Source organism: Marmota monax, unplaced genomic scaffold, assembly GCF_021218885.2.
Source record: "Marmota monax isolate L192 unplaced genomic scaffold, Marmota_monax_Labrador192_F-V1.1 WCK01_AAM20220418_F8-fsc00001, whole genome shotgun sequence".
NCBI classification, from domain to species: Eukaryota; Metazoa; Chordata; class Mammalia; order Rodentia; family Sciuridae; genus Marmota; species Marmota monax.
Window position 1 is genome coordinate 56,389,314 of NW_026693777.1, and position 16,610 is coordinate 56,405,923.

The following is a 16,610-nucleotide window of genomic DNA, read 5'->3' on the forward strand; positions in this document are numbered from 1 at the left end:
AAAAAACTGGCTTTTAATAAGAAAGTACACTCTTTAACAAAAGCACTTTAACTCATACAATATTACAGTGAATGCATAACATTGAGGTCAACAAATTTTTTAAAGTTTTGCTCAGCATAAAGTTATGTTACAAGAATTCATATTTATACTATAAAAATCCACTCTTCAAATTGCTAAGTTTGAACTGTGGAGGAATTCTTAGAGAATAAATTATTTCCTTCTAATTTCCTTATTTGATGTAAGAAGGAACTGACACCCAAAGAGTTAATCTGCTTGCTTATGGTAACTTAGGTAGTGGTCTGCCAGGGATAGAACCTAGATTTGGGAAACTGTCCAATATTCATTTCATTATAATCCAACACTTCTATGATCCATGTACAAAATACAAAAGATCTATGGCATGTTAATATTATAAAACTTAAATTAATTTCTTATTTGTTTTAATTTAGTTTTAATTATCAGGATTATTTAGCTATTTGATATTATTATAATCATGTCACATAAAAATTACTGAAGTCATTATTTCTTATAAAATGGTAGCAAAATTATATAACCCACCTGTTGTACATTTTAATTCTACCATTTGAATGTATCTTCCTTCCATTTTTCAACCATGACATTTTGGGTGAGGGGATTCCTTCTGCCTGACAAACAAATCGAGCAGTGCCAGCTCGAGGTCTCGTTAAACTTTCTGGCCATTCAACAAATGAAGGAGGTGCTGTTTTTAAAGAAAAAAGAAAATATTCCTATGATCCCAACCAGAATGACAGAAACAGTCAAGGAAGTGTACATCAAATGAAACAAGTTGCCTTTCTAAAGATGCCTGACATTCTGAGCCTCCTGCCCAGGTACCTTCTCTCTGCACTGCTCATTAGTGTCCACTTCCTCCATGTTTTTGCTACTGAGACCATTTATATAAACACATCAAAAGTATGCATGCCCATAGTCCTTCTTAACTGAGCCCAACATAAGGCCACTTGTGAATACATACAATCAATAAGTTCAAATTTTAGATTATTGAATGGGTATGGATATGTGGGTAGATGAAAAAGAGAAGAAAGGAGGCTAGCAAGTGGGGTTTGATCCCCAGCACCACAAGAAAAGAAAAAAAGAGGAAGAAAAAGGGAAAGATCAATAAGGAACATGCAAACAGGATAGTGACTTCAGAATGGTTCTGTAGCTATACTTAATAAAGGAATTTAATTTTCCCCTAAAATTTATCGTTGTAAACTGTACTTCTTACCCACCTTCTCATCAATGCTACAAAACTCAAGAGTAAGGTATAAATAAGATAAAATGGCAAATGTTAAGATGTAAGATTCTCCTGATTATGGAATGAAAGAATACATACCTAATACAGTTAAAGTTGCCATGGCAACTGTAAAGTTGCGTGTGCCAGGGGTAGTAGCCCGACAAACATACACTCCAGCATGTTGTAATTTGACATCAGATATCATGAGATTACCATTTCCAAGCACCCGAGTATTAAAGACATCAATGGACTTGTGATCTATTCCAAAGAGAATATTTCAGCTAAAACAATGTAACATATAATCCAAAATTGTACCAAAAGACAACTATCCAAGCAATCAATCATGAAAAGCATAAAAATGATCTACAGTGAAAGTTCTTATCTACATGCTGAAATGCCAAAAGAAGCCACTCAATTTCAAGTGCCAAATGTGTTTTATTTATAAAATGAAAATTTTTACTTTTTTTTTTGAATGAACAAAGTTTAAGGAAAAGACTCACATATCGAGAGAAGACTTACCAAGACGGCTCCAAGAAATGATTGGTTTGGGATTTCCTGTGGCCATACACTCTAAAACAACAGTCTGATGAAGAGACATTGTTATGTTCTGTGGACCTGCTATAATGGTTGGAGTGTAGAAGGATTTAGACTCCTTTGCTTTGGGGAGGAAAAGACAGAATTCAAAAATCAAATATAAGTGAAACACCGTTAAAACACCAATTCTTAGTCACTTTTTCTAAACAGGAAACTTCTTTAATCTTTATTGAGATATAACTCCCATGTCATACAATTCACCTATTTGACATATGTAATTCAATGGTTTTTAGAATTTTCAGAGTTATGCAACTATTACAACAGTTAATTTTAAGACATTTTCAACACTCCAAAAGATATCCATATCTATTAGCAGCCACCCTCCAATCTTCTCTCTATATAGCCTGATACCCATTTATCAAGTTTCTGTTTCTCAGAATTTGCCTATTTCTAGACATTTTATGTGAAAGAAACCTTAATATGATATTTTTGTGACTGACTTATTTTCACTTAACCTAATGTTTTAAGATTCACACATATTGCTGAAACGTGTCAGTACTTCATTCCTTTTTTCTGAATAATAATAAAATAATATTCAGCTATGGATAAAACATTTTATTTTTCCATTTTTCAGTTGGTGGATACTTTAGGTTACATCCCTATCATTCACTTTTTAAAAAAATTTTTTTAGACGTTGATGGACTTTATTTTATTTATTTATTTATATGTGGTGCTAAGAATCGAACCCAGTGCCTCACATATATGCTGGGCAAGTGCTCTGCCACTGAGCCACAACCTAGCCCCCATATCATTGCACTTTTAATTGAGATTGAAGCATTATTTAATACTTCAATGGACCTTGGTAAGAATTTATGTGACAGTGGAAAATTAAGGAAGAATTAGCCGGGCGTGGTGATGCAGATTTTCTTCCTTTATATCCAATTAAATTTAAATTTAATTATTTTAAATTAAAAACTAGCATCTCTATACATAATTCATTTTAATAAGTTATATATTTCTTTCTTTATAGTCATCTCTATAAAATTTCCCTCCTACCTATATCATGTATGGCCAAATATAAAAAATTATATTCACTTAATATTAACAATAACAATTTCTTTTTTTTTTTTTTTTTTTTTTTAAAATATTTATTTATTTATTTATTTTAGTTCTCGGCGGACACATCTTTGTATGTGGTGCTGAGGATCGAACCCGGGCCGCACGCATGCCAGGTGAGCGCGCTACCGCTTGAGCCACATCCCCAGCCCAACAATAACAATTTCTGAGCACTGAGATCAAGGATGGTATTTTTAAACTTTTATGTTTATACTTTTTCCATGGTTTAATATAAAAATTTTATAAATATTACTTTTTACAACAAATATGTATTGTTTGTGCACATACTGATTATTATTTCTCTTAAAACAACAAACAAAAGAATAAGAGACTATAAACAAATATATTGACAGTAGACAACTCTGGTGTAAACAGATGATTGTTATGTTCTTTTTATGTACTTTCTATATTTTATGCTTTTAAAACCAAAAGTGAAATATTTATAAAAGAAACATTCACTCTTTCTTAAATTTGACATAATAGAGCTAGAGGTGTAACTCAGGGATAGAGCACTTGCCTAGCATTTGTGAGGTCCTGGGTTTGATCTTCAGTACTTTAAAAAGAAAAGGAAAGCCAGACATGGTGGCACACATCTATAATCCCAGTGATTCAGGAGGCTGAGGCAGGAAGATCCCAAGTTCAAAGCCACCCTCAGCAACTTAACAAGTCCCTAAGCAACTTATCTCAAAATAAAAATATAAAAAGGGCTGGGGATGTGACTCAGTGATTAAGCATCCCTGGGTTAAATCTAAGGAAGGAAGGAAGGAAGGAAGGAAGGAAGGAAGGAAGGAAGGAAGGAAGGAAGGAAGGAAGGAAGGAGGAAGAAAGAGAGACAGAGAAAGAGAAAGAAAGAAAGAGAGAAAGAGGAAGGAAGGAAGGACAGATGAATGAATGGACACACAAAACAAGATGACACACATAACACAACAGAAGACAAGTAGCCTGGGAAAGCAGAGTTCCTTAATAGATAAAAATGACCATTTTCCAAACAGATTACAATAATCAAGTATAATTAAAATACCACTTTATGGAATACAACTAGAGGAGAAAAAGTAATCGAGGGGTCAATAAGACCTGAAAAGCCATTTCAGTGAGATACCTGGAATCACAGTTAGAGAGGCCTCCACACTTTTGCGCCTGTGAGCTACAGCAGCAGCAACACAACGATAATTCCCAGCATCCTTTAGGCCAACATCATAGATCTGCAATACTCCTGTTGGTAGGGCAGTTATCCTGTTATGAGAAGAATTAAATAGTTGAACATTTTGTAGATTTTTTATTTTACTTAACACATCCTATAACAGGAATCAATACACTCACTTTTTTACAGTGCTATAAGCAATACTTTAAAGACCCTTTAATTTTGTTTCTTATAGTACTGGAGATTGTACCCAGGGGTATTCTACCACTGAGCTATACCTCCAATCCTTTTTATTTTTAGACAGGGTCTTGTTTGGTTGCTGAAGCTGACCTGGAACCTGTGATCCTCTTGTGCCTCCAAGGTGGCTGGGATTACAGGCATGTGCCAGCACACCCAGTGACCCTTTAAAATATTAATTTGGGTTGGGGATGTAGCTCAGTGATACAGCCCTTGCCTACCATTCACAAATCCATAGGTTCAATCCCCAGCACCAAAAAAACAAAACCAAAAGTCGAACATAACCTCAATTCTGTTGTTTTCATTTGGGTCACAACAGATCTCTAAAATATAAATAATTCTGTACAATATAGTTTGTGAGATCTATCAGTCTAATGTTATATAGAAACATTCCAGTTTAGATTTAACTAATGGATGGCCCACAGTTTTGTATGATTTATTTTCAAATACTGATTTTTCATAAATATCTATGTATGAAGGTATACTCAGATGTTAGTTTTTTTAAAAAAAAATGATAAAGTCCTATTTGGAATAACTTTTTCCATTTTAGTGCTCTGCCATTTTAACCAACAATTTTTGCCTATTTAGAAGCAGGAAAGAAAGTCAACTTTTAGGAGTTGCTACCAATTTCTTTTTATTTTTTTAATATATTTATATTTTTAGTTGTAAGTGGACACATTACCTCTTAATTTTATTTATTTTTATGTGGCGCTAAGGATCAAACCCAGTGCCTCACATATTCTAGGCAAGCACTCTACTGGTGAGCCACAATCCCAGCACCTGCTACCAAGTTCTTAATCCTTAAACCCCAAATACTCTCAGAGTACAAGGTATGTGCATGTGTGTGTGTACACGTGTGGATATGTATGCATAGTAGATGGGGACTGGAAATTGGAAGGCAGACACAGCAGTGGGCAGCTACCAGGGCCTATAGGGAGACTGCTCTTCCCAGCACTGAAACTGTAATTTGATTTCCTAAACCCCTGGGTTGTGATTCAAATCCTCACTTAGGTCCACAGTTAGACAAAATGATCAAGGAAAACAGCAGGATAATGTCTGAATTATACCTATGCAAGGAAACTAGCCCCTGTTCTAGAAATTAATGGTGTAATTCTCTAAGTTTGAAATGTTTCAGAGATCAGTTATTGACACACTAAATGAAAATGAGCTGCACAACAGTCCTTTTCCCTCTATAGTCTCATGTGAAGTTGTCATTATTCCTGTGTCACCTCCATAGGAAAAAAATACATTTACCTATCCATAGTTATAGGTAGAGTTGTCCGATTAAATTCCCATGTTATAATTGCAGGAGGATTAGATGAAATTTTACATGCAAATCTAGCAACTCCACCTTCAGGGACCTCGGTGGAAATCGGCTGAACTTCAAATGCAGAAATAGCTATAGGATAAAATTCAACAAATTTAGAATGAGCACATGACAACTATACTCAGATATAACATTTTGCTAAATAGTATTTACCAGATGTGAACTCCTGCTCAGGTATAAGATAAACCGAACTTAACTAGTACAAAGATAATTTAGTAAGTAATTTTGGAAAAAAACACTGAGTAGTTGCCCAACATAGGAAGCCTAGTCTTTCCTGGAATTAAATTCTAAACAAAAGTTCTCAAGAAACCACCCATCTGGAGAGGAAAGATCAACACAACTGAAACACAAATGAAGGTGATTATATATCAAATACTACTGTAAATCAGAGGGAAGAGGAATGAAGACAAGCTAGTCAGGTAAAAATCATTTATACGAATTTTCTGAATTGGTTTTTGAAGAATCCATTGGGTTCATTTGAAAGTACAGAAGCATGATATTCCATGTGAGAGGAATATCATGAAGACAAGTCCCTGGGTAAAAACTGCAGCTTGTGTTCACATGACTGTGAGGAGACAGCTAGGACTATCCACAAAGTATTTCCAATGAAGGGCTCAGGAGAAAGCAGAAGGTGAGTAGAAATAAGATTCGTACCATGGTACAAATTAAAGTATCACTGAATATTTTTTGAGCAAAGGAGTATCACCATAATAGTAATGCCTGGAAAAAAAATTAATCAGGAATGGATTAAATAAAGGAGTCCCAAGTCTAAAGTCCAACTAGCTGCTAAGAACATATCTGGGTTGGTGGCAGTGGGGACGAAGAGATTCTAGATACCTTAAAGAAAACAAAAGACTTGTTTCTTTTTGGACACAGATACATAATATGCTCGGATTCATATGAAGCTGGTATTGATGGGACAAAATGAGAAAGAAGAGAGAAAAATGGTGCATCTGATGAACAAAATTTAGAGAAACTCAGGAGACTATTTTTATACTCACGTATTTCCAAAGTGGACATAAATCTAAGTATTGATATTTTCTTACAAATGGTAATTCTGTAACACTCTAGGTAGGCCCTCAATCCAGGCAACAGCACTTCATTGGAAATACTGTGTGGATAGTCCTAGCTGTCTCCTCACAGTCCTGTGAATTCTCTTCCCTCTGATACAAAGAAAGTGCTCCAAGCATAATCTCATAGTCTTACTCCCTTTCCTCATGCTCTAGTTTGTTTTTTTTTTTTAAATCATTCATACTTTATCAATAAAGCAAGAAAATTAAGAAGAGAAATATAACAAGGGCTAAACTTATGCTTCATTAGACTGGAAAAGGGTAAAAGATGACAGAAGACTAACAGATTCTGACTTGAACATGACTTCATTTTTCTGTAGGTAGATTGCAGGCCTTTAGAGGTAGGGACAGGAAAAGAGCAGTGAAAACACACTTTGGTAGGATCTACTTTCAAAAGGGGTGAAGTGGGATAACAAAATACTTTGTGTATATGACCAAAAAAAAAAAAAAAAAACAGCAGCCCTCACACTACTGTCAGCAATCCTCAAAGTCAAAACCATTTGAAAATAGCCATCTTGGGCCTTTTACATTTTCTTTTCTCAAGTGTATAGTGTTTTCCAGAAGCAACAGAACAGGTGATACTGCAAAAGACTAAATACAGAAGCAGAAGTGTGTGGGAATTCAGCTGTCAGAATATTCTATTAATTAGAGATTTGCACAAATGTAAAGCAATACCACTCCTCTTATTAATTTTTCTTTTAGAAAATGATTATCTTAATGTGAAATATTAATATGTAGTAGATCAATATTTTCATTTTTAAATGGATTTTTAAAGTTCCTAGTCATAAATTTTTAATAGTAAGATCACTAGATAATAAGCTACATAAATAAGTTCCTTGTCCAAAATAAGTTTTAAGAGTATATAGAGAGTGAATGTTTTAGAATCACTATTCAAGAACATCAAACTGTAAAGAGAAAAAGGAACGCATATACTGTTGGTGGGATTATAATTAGTAGAGCACTATGGAAATCAGTGTGGAGTTTACTCAATGACTGGAATGGAACTAGGGAATAAAACTGACCAAACTGTGTTATGTGCACATAAAAATGTCACAACAAATCCCACTCTTATGTATAATTATAATACATCAATTAAAAATTGATTTTTAGAAAGAACTTCAAACTTTAAAAATCAATACAGTTTTTCCTTTTAATTGCCTCTGTAATCACCAGGATGTTAGCCTATGAACATTTTAATTCTGGATTGAATCTATGGACCACCACTGCTGTTCATCTACTAAAGAATTAAGAATACTCACCTTCAAAATATCAGGTTTACATTCACAGAGACCTGGTTTCTCAGAAACAATGTAAGATTGTCTTTTTATGATTAATTAAATTTACATTCAATACATTCATTTTCTCAGGAATTAGGACCTATATTTCCCTAAGCTTAATGCCTGCTTTATAAATATTAGTGCCACATTTACCTTTTCCATACATAAGGGGGTGACCTTTGGTGATATTTATTGGTAATTCAGTTTATATTCAATTTACAGAGTTAAAATGGGAATTTAACCATATTCTTTCCCAGCCTTTCCCTTCTCAAATTGAAATATACAGTTTAGCTTTTCTTTATAGAGCAGAAGCTCTTCCAGGACTATCTATTTGAACAATTCCTTCTTCCTTTGCCCACAATTGAGATCAAATACCCAATTCGATATGCTTTATCTCCTATATCGGACTTCTTTCCATCCCTAATAATCTTTATGCTCAATTATCATATCTAGCTTGTAAATCTGAAAGAAGCTGCTTCAGTAGTATCTCCTCTGCCAGCAAAATCATCCTCCAAAGTGATCATCATAAAACAAAAATGCAATCTGTGTTGCTGATGAATTAACTGTTTTTTTTAAAAAGCATTCTTTTTTTTTTTTTTTTAGAGAGAGAGAGAGAGAATTTCAATATTTATTTTTCAGTTTTTGGCGGACACAACATCTTTGTTTGTATGTGGTGCTGAGGATCGAACCCGGGCCGCACGCATGCCAGACGAGCGTGCTACCGCTTGAGCCACATCCCCAGCCCACTTTTTTTCAGAAATCTATAGTCTTGTACTTAACCTCTTATAATTATGTCTCACTAACACTGAACTGTTTACAGTTCTCTGCATACCTCTGAACTTTATATGATATGTCCTCTTCTCTCAAATCCCCCAGGTCCCTTTGCCAATCTGATGAAACCCATCATGGCTTAAAGCCCAATGACTTTCTCCCATGACTTCTGGGAAGTTGTTCCTGACCCTCTTGTCTGCAACCTTGTACTGCAGACCTTCACTGCTGCTTCATCATACAATTATAGGTTTAATATACCTTATCTGAAATGCTTAGATCAGAAATTAACTTTAGATTTTGGAGTTTTTCAGAGTTTTGGAATAATTATATAGGCGTTACCAGTTAAACATCCCTAATCTTAAAATGCAAAATCACCAACTTTTTGAGAAGTTTTGGATTTGGGAGTATTTTGAACTTCAGATTTTCAGATTAGGGATCTCAACCTGTATAATCACCTATCCACAAGTCTGTTTATAGGGATTCTACACTATGAGTTCATTGAAGGATAGAAATGGGTCATAATTTTTACAGAATCCCTTATGACAAAGAATGGCACAACAGACTTGGCTTAAAAAAAAAAAAGTTTGCTGAGGGATTAGGATTTTGGCTCAGTGGTAAAGCACTTTCGTAGCACTGGGTGAGGCACTGGGTTTAATCCTTACCACCGCATAAAAATAAATAAAATAAAGGTGTCATGTGCATCTACAACTCAAAAAAAAAAAGGTTACTGAACTGAACTGAAAATTTTGGGACTTTCTCCAATTCCACCAGGTTTTCAAGCACAGTATCTAGAATTTTAAGGAGTCTAGTACAGGTAGTGAAGGCAATCTGGATGTGACACGGTCACCCCACTAATCACCACGGTTGATTAGGCTGTTGTGGCTGGTAAGGCGGGTGTCCTCTTCCTCCCTTACTACTCCATGTGCATCCCCCCTGAAGCTGTGCGCTTTGTCAAAGATGATGGCCTTTCCTGATAGAGAAGTACCATACTTGGGTCAAGAGTATATGAGTAGCTGCACTCCCCTGCTAGAACCTTCATACAAGCTCTCAAGGAATGTGGTATAAACAGCAAGGCATGGGATGTTAAGAAAATAATGCTTTTTATTATTTTTTTGTTGCTCAAAAGATGCCAAATATTTTAGCTGCATGATTTTTTTTTTTTTTTTTTTTTTGAGACAAGTTCTAAGTTGCTTAGGCCTAAGTTGCTGGTGCTGGCTTTGAACTTGTGATTCTCCTACTTTAGCCTCCTAAGTAACTGGGATTACAAGTGTGAATAGTGGTGCCCAATAGCTGCATAATTTTTTAAAGACAAAGTTTGTTTCAACTATATCAAAGGAGTTTTATAAAGAGTAAATAAGCCAATATAGTGAGGACCCTTCATTAGTATTATAATGCTTTTTTTCTTCTTTTTTTTGCAGTGTTGGGGATTGAATCCAGGGCCTTATACATGATAGGCAACTACTCTTACCAATGAACTACACTCCTAGCCCATAAGCCTTTCATAAATGCTGTGATTATTAAGAATAAAAATCATTATTCTGTTGTCTTGAGTAATATCCTTCCAACCACTTAGGCAACTGAAGGTTGTGGGTTTTTTACTCTGAATCTCATCTAACCAATCAAACAACATGCCTCAGAACCACTACCTTTTCTTTAAGCAGTCTCCCTTTTTTCTCAGATTGATAAACCTATGAAATCCTTCTTGAGATTTTTGACTATACCAAAACTCAACTGGGACTAGGGGTGTGGCTCAGTGTCAGAGCACCTACGTGTTCAGCATGTACAAGGCCACAAGCTCAATCCCCAGAACTAAAAAAAAAAAAAAAAGAACAAACCAACTTTATATTTTAGGCCAAAGGGCTAGAGCCTAAGAGTCACACAATTCTGTGTCATGATTTGGACAGGAAGCATCTCCCAAAGGTTCTTGTGTTGAGGGCTTGAGCCCAATGCAGCAGTGTTCAGAGGTGCATCTCTTGGGAAGTGATTGGGTCATGAAGGCTCTGACCTCATGAACAGATTAATCCGTTCGTGGATTTATAATCTGATGGTGTTTTTGAGAGGTGGCGGAACTACAGGATGTAGGGCCTAGTTGGAGGGAATGGTGTCCTTAGGGGCATGCCTCCGGGGACTGTATCTTGTCCCCCTAGTCCCTTCTGCTTCCTCTGTTTCCTGGCTGCCATAAGGGTGAGTTGCATTGCTCTGCCACAGCCTCCTGCCATGATGCCCTGCCTCATGGCAGGTACAGAATAAATGCAGCCAGCTGACCATGGACTGAAAACCTCTGAAACCATAAGCCAAAATAACTTTCCTCTTCTAAGTTGTTTTTCAGGTATTTTTGTCCCAGCAATGAAAAGCTAATTGAAACAGAAAGATAAATGGAATTATCTTCTAACCTATGAAGGGTATTCCTATTCTGGTTTTCAGCAAGGTATGAAAGCAGTTTTAAGGTATGTTTTTAATCCTCAAGAACACTTTTATATGCCTTTTTGTAACTTTTGAGAAATTAACCTGCTAGAAAAATAATATTGCCCAGAAAACATCAAGGCAGACAGTGCTTAGGATCCTCATCAGTACCTTGGATACAAAGAAAAGAGGCAAATATGAATCAACAATGAAAGAAATCCCTCTTTCTGTTTATTATTCTTCTGGACACCAACCCATCCTCTTCTCTTACCACTCAGTTCTGGATGTTATCTGTCTTTTCTCCCTCATGCATATTCGAACTCGTCCCCTGGCTCCTTCCCCTCAACATATCAAAGTATTCAAGTCTCTCCCAAACTCCAGAAACAAATTGAAGACGACTCCAAACCTTTTTATATTTCTTCACATATTCATCTAGCAGCTACCTACTCTCTGCACCCCATGAATAGAAACTTCTCTAGTTTATACTAGCTGTCTCCCTTTCCTCTTCTCTGAATGCACACCTCAAACATAGAATCTGCTATTTCCCTTCTTTTATTGAAATAGTGTCTATGACACTATGTACTTCTGGTCTTCCATTTATTTCTCTAACCCTTCCTGTCTCACTTTTCAGGGGCTCACCTCCTCTCTGCCCTTCTTCCCAGAGATTCTCTGTTCTTTTCTCTCTCCACATTTGCCTTTGGTGATCCATCCACTTTCTGTTTCAGTCACATCCAGCTGTTGCTGATGATTCCCCCAACAGATTTCCAGCTCAGATACTCTCTCTGAGATTTATACTCATGATTTATACTCAGAGATTTATACTCATTCATCTCGACACCAAGCCATCCTCTTCCCTTACCACTCATTCCAAATGTCTACTGGTCATCTTCACCTAGTATTTATAAGAGGCACCTCAAACTCACACATTCAAAATGAAATAATCTTCCTTCTTCCAAGCATGTGTCTCTTCTGCCTTAGCTGTGTCACACCACTACCCAGAGTTAACTCACTTGAGCTTGATTGACTCCTTCTACATTTCCTTGGATCACCTGTTTCCAGTGATTTAAAGCCCTAAACATATGTCAAATCCATTCCTTTGTATTCCTGTCCCAACATCTCTCACCAGAAACACCAACAGCCTCTTACCTGGTATCTCTTTCTTTCCCACAATCTCCCCTGCAAAAACATACTCTGGACATACCTAAACCAGTGTTTGACTGACTGCATCTGTTTCACAAGTGGCTTTCATCTATATTTATTCGACACCTCCTATAGGTCAGTCCACTACTTCTAAAACCAAAAGAGGAATAATCTCACAAAACTGTGATTCCAATTTAAATGCTGTCAGTTCTGTGTCTTAGCAACCTTCCTTTTAAATCTTTAAGCTGCTTAGCCTCATTACTTGAAAAAAGGAATGCATATATCCTTGCTACAACAAAAGGAACAAATATCATTCTACATGGCACATATATATTTTTTGACTCTGTAGTCTTAGCATATTTGTTGGCTAGCTTGTGGGGGTGGGGAGTAGGTTGTATTAATTATTTCAAAATCATACTGTTTAGATGGCAAGCATACTATAGTATTTAAACAATCAATCTTATATAAGAACAGTGTATCTGCTACTAAATATATCTGATAAAACTGACACAAAGGATTAATTTCCATTAATCACATATTGCTATTAATCCCACATCTTAATTACACCATGCATCTACTTTGTAGTTAATCCATGCTGAAAGGCTCTGAATCATGCAATTCTTCACAAATAATGGGCCAGACTGTCTCCCCAACCCTAGAAGATTTTGATTACATTATTTTAGGGAAATTTTAGACAAAAGCAATCACTCCCTAAGTGTGTTAATCCGTTCAATAAACACTGAATTTGAGGCCTAGGACATCCTAGGTGCTAAGGATCCAATGATAAACAAAAATAAGAGGCTCTATTTTCAGGGATCTTTGCCTGGAGAAAGGCATTTAACTCAATTATTGTGTGAGTACATAATTTTAAACTGTGATAAATGCTATGAAAGGAAAAGTATAGAGCATTAATTATAACAGGTCATAAGAAACTTAATGACAGAAACAACAATAGCTTAACAGATATTTTATTGCTAGGTACTGCATTAAGTATATATTCTAGTTTATTTTATCCTCAAAGTTATTATTATCCCAATTTTCAGCTAAGGAAACTGAGGCACAAGGAAATTATGCAACTTGTTCAAGGTTTTTCAGCCAGTTGAGTGGTGATGCTGGGATCTGAATCTAAGCAATCAATTTTCAGAGACCCTATGTGAATTCTCTTATGAGTAATAAAATCTGGAGATGCACAGTGTTTGTGGAAGATAAAAATAATCACGTTTTAATTCCAAGTAATCCTGTTCAGTGTAAGCTGAAATATATTGGCTTTCTAGCTGCGTAAGAACATGTGTTAAATTCCTAAATTTCCAAAACAGAATATCTTTAAACTCCTGCTTACTAAGATTTAGAACACTAGGTTTTTATATCTTTTTTTAAACGAAAGTATGTAAACTGAATTAAACTACCTCAGTCTAAAATTTTGGAATCAAAATGTTTTCAAGAAACAAATCTATTTTTGTAAAATAATTTACATAATGAGAATATGAGCTCTTCCTTTACTGTTGTTCTTCTAGTTCTAAACCCACATACACTTTTATCATCAAAGAGCCAGGTACCTAGAGGGTGAGTGCTAAAGGCAGGGAGACCACTAAGAGACTATTTAAAATGGAGGAGAGAGATCTGCATTGGGTTTAAATGATGGCAATGATAACAGGAAAAAAAATGGGGCACGTACAAGAGACACTGTACAAGGAGATGTGTTTTGCTTTTAGGTACTGAGGATTGAACCCAGGGTCTCATGCACACTAAACATCTTCTCTACCAGTGAGCTATATCCTCAGCCCTGAGACACTATACAAAAGAAGAATATGGCCAAGAGACACAGGGAAGGACCCATGTGGCTCCCACCCCTAGACCCTCTACTACCCCAGTGCTGCAGATTGAATCCAGGGCTTTGCACATGCTTGGCCAGCACTCTGCCACTGTGTTACACTCCAGCTTTTCCCATATGGTTCAGAAGTCTCTGGTCCATATAACTAGAAGGTTGGGGGAAGATTACGGTGATGAAAGAGAACAGGACAACAGTCCAGATGGCTGCTGACTAAGCATTACAAACTCTCATCTGATCAAAGTGAGAAGAAATGGGACATATTAAGGAAGAAGGCGAAACTGTAAAATTAGGCCAGGGATAAATAATTTAAATAAACAACTTCAAATATCCATTTATCTTGATTTTTTACTAACAGCCCAGCTGTTAGGCTGCTATTAAGATTTACAGAGATACATCCTTGGGTCTTTATCATATCAGCCTATAAAAAGCGCTCTGTACAACATGTAAAATGAGCAGAAACAAGGATTTCTTACTTTGGAGGTTCTGCAAGAATAAGTTTGGAAACAACAGTGCTTATGCTATTTTTCCAATTTTAGGGTGTGTGTGTTGGAAACTGAACCCAGAGTTTAATATTAGTTAATTATTCTCATTTCTTTTTTTTTAATTTTTATTGTTGGTTGTTCAAAACATTACATAGTTCTTGACATATCATATTTCACACTTTGATTCAAGTGGGTTATGAACTCCCATTTTTACCCCGTATACAGACTGCAGAATCACATCAGTTACACATTCACTGATTTACATATTGCCATACTAGTATCTGCTGTATTCTGCTGCCTTTCCTATCCTCTACTATCCCCCCTCCCCTATTCTCATTTCTTGATGACAGAAATAAAGGTAATAGAAAACTGAGGTAAAGGAGGTTTTTTTGTTTGTGTGTTTTGTTTTTTAAAGTTAAGTAAAATCTTGGCCTCAGCTACTTAATAGAAAATCCAGAACAAAATCCAGAACATGGTACAATTTAGGTGTATGCAGGGAAGCAATACGGTAGCATAGTTTTGCAGGTAGCAATGCAGACATTAAAATCCACAAATCTGGATTAGAATCACAGATTTGCATTCATGAGCTGTATGCACTCAAAAAGCTCCTCAACCTCAAAATGGGTATGATATTAATACTTTCTGGCTGGGAACTATGGTGCACATCTGTAATCCCAGTGACTCAGGAGGCTAAGGCATGAGGATCACCAGTGAGAGGCCAGCTTCAGCAATTTAGCAAGGGCCTAAGGAATTCAGTGAGACTGTCTCAAAATAAAAAATAAAAGGGGCCAAGGATATGGCTAAAGTGATAAAGTGTCCCAGTACAAGTAGACCCCAGTACTACTGTTACTAATAATAATACTTTCTAAGCATATTTAAAGAATAAATTACATATTTTTTGACAGTGCTGGGGATTGAACCCAGGGACTCAAACACGCAAGGCAAGTGCTCTCTCCTTGCGCTTCATCCCCAGTCCTATGTATGACATTTGCTATGTGTATACACACACACACAGTATGAGAGCACTGGCATGTATTTGGATCCTGCTTGGCACTTAATAAACTCTTAGTAGCAGTGCAGGAAGTGGTAATAGTAAGAGCATGCCTCTCTATGAATGCACTAGTTTTATGTTCAGCACAATGACTCAAAGAAAGTCAAAGGATGCCAGTGACCCTTATGCAATAAAAATAAACTTTAAAGCCTGAACAAAGGCAGAGGTATTCTAAGATCTAATGTAGCTTTTACATAACGGTACATAAAATGCAGAGAAACAGAAATGATTTTCCCATTTTGAATATGCATAGATAAATTATTTGAAGAGGATAAAATCCACTACTTCAATGATGCAGTACTAAAAGACAGACTACAAAAAGGCAATTAAGTTTGGACATCTAGAAGTAGGACTATATGTAGTTGTTTTAATTTGTTTTGATTTCCTAGGAAAATGCATGAATAAGAGAAAGCAGTGATATTATATATATATATGTCTCTATGGGGCATGGGTTGAAGGAAGAGTTTGCATAAATTATTTAATGCTACTCTACTTCCTGATAAACTTCCTCATCCTTTCTTTTGTTTTTTAAAAAGAGGGGACTTAGGTACCTTTATTTTATTTGCACGTTGTGCTGAGGATCAAACCCAGTGCCTCACAGGTGCTAGGCAAACGCTCTGCCACTGAGCTATAGTCCAAGCCCCTCATCCTTAGTTTTCATCTGCCTTTTCACTCCTTTTAAGTTCTTAACCTTTTGGGTAGATGTCACCTGTGATCTACAGATTCTTGATGTACTCCCTAAGTAGTACCTTAAAGCTGGAAATTATAAGAAAAAAAATTATAAATAAAAGCATTCTCAATTTTAAAGTATTATGTAAGACTTTATAAGAAAACTTAAGAAACTTTAGAAAATCATAGAAACATGAAATATTTACTCCATACCATGCTATCCTTAAACTTTGTTTTCCAGTAAGTACTTTTCTACTTTTTTGTTTGTTTGTTTTGCTCTGGTTTGGTCTCCCTAGAGCTGGAGAATCA

General features: G+C 36.0%; 1 protein-coding gene across 1 annotated transcript in view; it reads right to left on the reverse strand.

Annotated features, from left to right (window-relative positions):
* Prtg (protogenin) overlaps positions 1–16,610 on the reverse strand; it is a 121,127-nt gene that overhangs the window by 55,298 nt on the left and 49,219 nt on the right. Inside the window, exons 3-7 of the mRNA XM_046461813.2 lie at positions 5,535–5,679; positions 4,002–4,135; positions 1,772–1,909; positions 1,352–1,510; positions 559–718 (exon numbers count right to left, since the gene is read on the reverse strand). Coding sequence (XP_046317769.1) covers positions 559–718; positions 1,352–1,510; positions 1,772–1,909; positions 4,002–4,135; positions 5,535–5,679 — 736 coding nt within the window. The remainder of the gene's footprint in view (positions 1–558; positions 719–1,351; positions 1,511–1,771; positions 1,910–4,001; positions 4,136–5,534; positions 5,680–16,610) is intronic.